The sequence below is a fragment of the Vicia villosa genome, linkage group LG4, assembly GCF_029867415.1.
Source record: "Vicia villosa cultivar HV-30 ecotype Madison, WI linkage group LG4, Vvil1.0, whole genome shotgun sequence".
Classification (NCBI taxonomy): Eukaryota; Viridiplantae; Streptophyta; class Magnoliopsida; order Fabales; family Fabaceae; genus Vicia; species Vicia villosa.
This window is the reverse complement of record NC_081183.1, coordinates 81,027,124-81,032,373: the sequence shown is the minus strand read 5'-3', so window position 1 is coordinate 81,032,373 and position 5,250 is coordinate 81,027,124. Positions and strand designations below refer to the sequence as shown.

At 35.2% G+C, this 5,250-nt stretch overlaps 1 protein-coding gene across 1 annotated transcript; it reads left to right on the top strand.

The window, feature by feature from the left end:
- Positions 1 to 557: 557 nt before the first annotated feature.
- Positions 558 to 3,813, top strand: LOC131599285 (putative serine/threonine-protein kinase). Its single transcript, XM_058871690.1, has 6 exons — positions 558 to 960; positions 2,036 to 2,139; positions 2,387 to 2,597; positions 2,675 to 2,912; positions 3,018 to 3,168; positions 3,293 to 3,813. The coding sequence occupies exons 1-6, from the start codon at positions 885 to 887 to the stop codon at positions 3,653 to 3,655; spliced, it is 1,143 nt and encodes a 380-aa protein (XP_058727673.1). The 5' UTR covers positions 558 to 884; the 3' UTR covers positions 3,656 to 3,813.
- The last annotated feature ends 1,437 nt before the right edge of the window (positions 3,814 to 5,250 follow it).

Genomic DNA, 5,250 nt, shown 5'->3' with positions numbered 1-5,250 from the left:
AATATCACTGAATATTTAAATTTAACGTTTAAATAAACATAGTATTTTCGGATATGCATTTTTGAAACACTATAAAATTTAATTTGAAATACATTCGAAAATAAATTTTCGAAAAGTATTTGAGAATTTTATGAATTTTTTTTACCCGTTCAAAGTCTACAGGGAAATTCTCTAACACCACAATCTTCTATTTAGATATAGAGTGGACGCAAATGTGGAGATATATTTACGAAAATATAATTTGTTTAAAAGTGAGTTAGTTTAAAATTCTATGGAGATAGTTAGGTAGCATATTTGAAAACAATTCATAGTTTCATACGTTGTTGTACTAGTCCTAGGAAATGAATAAAAGTGTAATTTTGTCTGTTTTTTTGGACTTTTCCCATGAATTTTGACTATTTCTTGTCTCCATGACGACCTCGTCAATGACAACAAATGACGTAGTCATGTTTCTTTTCCATTGTTCATTTCATCAAGCAAAGACAAGCGGTGTAAGAAAAACAGACACGGACAAAAATAAATAAAAACATGTCTCTTTCAGATTTTACCCCACACACACTACTCTTAGATCATTATCGTCACTACTTTTCATTCAAAGCTTCCATTTTATTGCCTTTTTAACAAAAATCATTTATGGGTTCACACGTTCCTTCCAACCTTTCAATTTCGTTATCATCACTCATAAATTATAAAGGGTTTGGTTTCATTTCTTTCTGTGAGAATAAAAATCTTTGCTTTTCAGTTTTTTTACACCCCTGTCAATTTGAAGGCTCAGGGTTTGGTTTTGGGTTTGTTAGTTTTGGTTTTCAAGCCTTATTGGTGGTTGGTTTGTGTGATGAATTTGTGTAACAAATGTTGTTGGAGGGTTTGATGGTGGCATAGTCATGATTTTCTGTTGCTTTGGTGGTTTGAATTGGTGTAAAGGGAAGGGTGAACCTGCTGAGCAGATACTTGAACAAGGTACAGAAAGTGAACATGGCTTTAAGTTTATTGTATACAGGTTCTTGAGTTTGTGATTCTCATAATTTGTTGTTTTCTTTGTCTCTCTCTTGGATAAATGTTTTTAAAGATTGGAATTGCCTATTTTTTTAAGGAATAGAGGGTTGGTTGCTTCATGAAGAGATTGTATTTTCCTGAAATTTGTTCTGGTTTTTTAGGGAATTGGGGAATGGATGGAGTTGTAGCTTGAGATTTGTTTTTTGAGCTTTTAAAATTCATTTGAGTATTTTGGTTGTTGGTTATGTTCAGTTGAAAGTTGAAACTAAGGTTTAGGATATGTCATAGCTTCATATAGTAGTACAATTGTGGATTTGGATCCTTTATAGTAACTAATGTGTAAAGTTAGAAAATCAAGGGTTGTAATCGCATATTTTTCGATATTGTCTTGCCGTACTAGACATGTCTTCCATATGAAGTGTCAGTGACACATAGCTTTATGGGACTGATATCCTTTTTAAAATGTCAGTATTTTGATAGTGTCGGTGTTGGATGCCCGCCTGCCCCGATTAGGCCCCGTACCACCAAAGCTCGCAAGAAAACGAGGTAGGGTGGGCATAGTTGAGGGTGCAGGCCTAAAACTTTGGTCTTCCCCGCGAAAAAATGAGTGTGAGGCGGGGCGGGCATGCGGGCCTTGCACCCCCTAAAGGCTAAAAATTGCAAAAGTTCTTGATAATGCCCGCGCCCGCAAAAGCCCACAAAAAATCGTAGCGGGCGAGACAGGCATATTAGAGGGTGCAGGTCTAAAATCTTGGTCTGCCTAGCAAAAAAAAGTGCAGGCAAAACGGACATTGTCCAGCGGACTGGGCCTGTTTTGCCGCCCCTATTTAACGGAGCAAGTAGTGCTATTTAGTATGATATGCAAATTATTTAAGCATAATATGAATGTGAAAGTGTCCATGATCTAGTGAAACTTCATTGACTTGAACATTATCATTCTAAAACTACATACATTCTTGACCCTTTTCAAGTGTTAACTGTTTGAGAAATTTCGTATTCTTTGTTTCCTTGTGTTTAAAGCTTTGTTTATGATTAACAGTGGGGGAAACTAAAAGCTTTAGCTATAGCTCATTGAGATCTGCTACGGGAGATTTTCATTCTTCATGCAAAATTGGTGGAGGAGGTTATGGAGTTGTCTACAAGGTGAGGATCATGATTCATAACCAACGAGCTCTTCCTTTTTGTTTTTGACCTTGTTTGAATAAACAACTTAATTAAGCACTTATATCATAAGTTTTTGTAATATAAGTGCTGATGTCAAACTATTTTCATATAAGCTATAAGCTTTTTTTTAGTAAGATATCCTGGAGAAGTTATGGAAATAAGCTGAAATAAATCATCGGCATCTGTGTTATTGCTAAATTTGTTTCCTTGTCATTAATATTTGCAGGGTGTTTTAAGGGACGGCACTCAAGTTGCTATCAAGTCTCTTTCTGTAGAGTCTAAACAAGGAACTCGTGAATTCATGACAGAAATTGAGATGATATCAAATATACAACATCCAAATCTTGTTAAGCTGATCGGCTTCTGTATTGAGGGTAATCATCGAATATTGGTGTACGAGTTTCTCGAGAACAATAGCCTCGCGAGTGCTTTGTTAGGTAACCTCTACTCTCATCATCATTAACTAACCAAGAAAAGTTATTATCTTCATAGTTTAACTTTCCGTTTTTTACAGGTTCAAAAAGTAAATGTGTTCCTCTGGATTGGCGAAAGAGGGCTGCTATTTGCTGCGGTACAGCTTCGGGTCTAACCTTTCTTCACGAAGAGACTCAGCCAAATATTGTTCATAGAGATATCAAAGCAAGCAACATATTGCTGGACGAGAACTTCAATCCGAAAATCGGTGATTTTGGTCTTGCAAAACTTTTTCCTGACAATGTCACCCATGTTAGTACTCGAGTTGCAGGAACAATGTAAGCGCAGATGCATACTTTGATGAATTATTTATAGACAACATGACTACGTTTTGTAACTTGGCCGTAACGTATAATTATAGCTTACTTTTTTTGTGTTAACAGGGGATATCTTGCACCAGAATACGCACTTCTAAGACAGCTTACAAAGAAGGCAGATGTATACAGTTTTGGGATTCTGATGCTTGAAATAATCAGTGGTAAAAGTAGTAGCAAAGCTGCATTTGGAGACAATATTTTGGTTCTGGTGGAATGGGTATATTTCTTGGTTTTGGTCATTTTTTTCGCCGGATACATAGCGATATAAAGATGAATAAAGTTGATGCATCCTGTTTTTTGTTGGTCATATAAATTGCAATATCTGTCATTCATGTATGCAGGCTTGGAAGCTGAAAGAAGAAAACCGGCTTCTAGAACTTGTTGATTCAGAACTAACCGATTACGAAGAGAACGAGGTGTATAGGTTCCTTGTGGTTGCTCTCTTCTGCACCCAATCATCAGCTACACATAGACCAACCATGAAACAAGTACTACAAATGCTCTCCAAACAAGTTCATCTTAATGAGAAGGCATTAACTGAGCCTGGAATATACAGATGGGATACCTCGGGAAAGACGAGCAGCTATTTGAACGAGACGTCATCGTCGTCTCAAGTAATCAAGTACAAAAAATCCGAAAATCAACACCGAACATCGACACAATTTAGCGGTACAGATATTGTGACAGAGATGTTTCCTAGATGATGGTTAGGTGCAAATGATGTGTTTATTGTTTTAGTTGTTAGGATCCATGTGTTTCCAAAGGGGATCATGGAAAGAAATGCTTGTGTATATGCACTTTGCTAATTATTTCTTTCTTTCTGTTGGATACTACATTAAATAAATGTTTCTACCTTTAATTTCTTTGGTTGGCACATCCTTGATCCTGTTCTATATAGACTTTTCTACCAAGTGCACTTACATTTCTCTTAACACCACCACACTCAATTCTTACACCCCTTGTTTTCAAAACACCATAATTTACTCCATCAAAGAATAATATAATTCAACTTCCACAAAAACAATGTGGATCAAAGACTTATTAATCAATGCACATGCAAATCCTTGTAACAAAAAAAATTAAATCAAAGAGATCCCCTAAACAACTAAAAGAATGAGTCCACCATTGGTTAACATCATAAGGGAGACTTGTATTATTGTGTTTGAACCACAATCAGATTGTCAACTTAATATTTCTCATCTTTCAAATAGACTAAATACCCCCAAACCAAATTAAGTTAAGGTGTTCCTTCAATTTGCGTCCTTAGAGACATAATCCGCTAAATTATATACTTGATTGTTCAAATTAGTTATAAATTTTGATTATATTTCAAAAGTTTTAAGTAAATTTACTTTTAATTTTTAAGTTACAGATATTTTTAAAGAAAATAATTATTATTATTTAATTTATTTATAATTTATAATAATATTTAAGTTGGTTAATAATTATTTTATTCTAATATTAACTTGACTTAGTCAAAGTCATTAAATCTATTTCTCTATTTCTTATATAAACGACTCTCCTACTTTTGAAACGTAGAAAAAAATCTGAACAAATAATGTGAATTGTTTATATATTTTTTCTTCTGATCACATCTTTCAGTCATCTTAAAAATTATCTATTATTCTGATACCTCAGATTCATACTAAGAGTCTGGGAAGAACCTGTTGAATCCTAGAAAATTTGTGCTTATGAGGCGGATAAATTGTTAAGGACAGTGTTCATACACGCCTCAGGTTTAGTTAACGTCTTATTATTTTGCAGGATTAATATGGACAAAACTTAGGTACAATTCTTTAGGTGCAGTTCTTACTATTTTCTAATGAAAATATGACAAATATACTTAAATATCATTTAGTGAGTGAAAATAGGAGAAATTTGTATACGTGTAAGAGGAAATTATACACTTGTCATAACTTTGGTGATCCATGGAGAAAAGAAATGGAGAAGAAACGATTGCAGAGAAGAGCGAACAATCGATTACAAAAATCTGCAGAATCTTGAACAAGCAAGAGGGAAGAACGGTCACCAGAGCTCAGTTGAGCTCTGATACCATGTTAAGAAATGTGGTTGGGCCTAACTCATCCCTACAAAATCGGCTTGTAGGGTGAGGATTGCCCCCACTTATAAGGACATGTTCAGGCCATATATTATCCGATGTTGGACTCTTAACACACACCCTCACGCCCCGGACTAGACAACTGGAGTGTGGAAATAAATGGCAGGTGACCCGATAGCGGAAACCATAGAAGGTGGCCCACCGAATCTTAAACCAGACTCTGATACCATGTTGATATCA

Coding starts and splice junctions, on each gene's coding strand:
- LOC131599285 (XM_058871690.1), top strand. CDS start 885: ATGATTTTCTGTTGCTTTGGTGGTTTGAATTGGTGTAAAGGGAAGGGT. Junction 961..2,035: donor TGAGCAGATACTTGAACAAG/GTACAGAAAGTG, acceptor TATGATTAACAG/TGGGGGAAACTAAAAGCTTT. Junction 2,913..3,017: donor ACTCGAGTTGCAGGAACAAT/GTAAGCGCAGAT, acceptor TTGTGTTAACAG/GGGATATCTTGCACCAGAAT.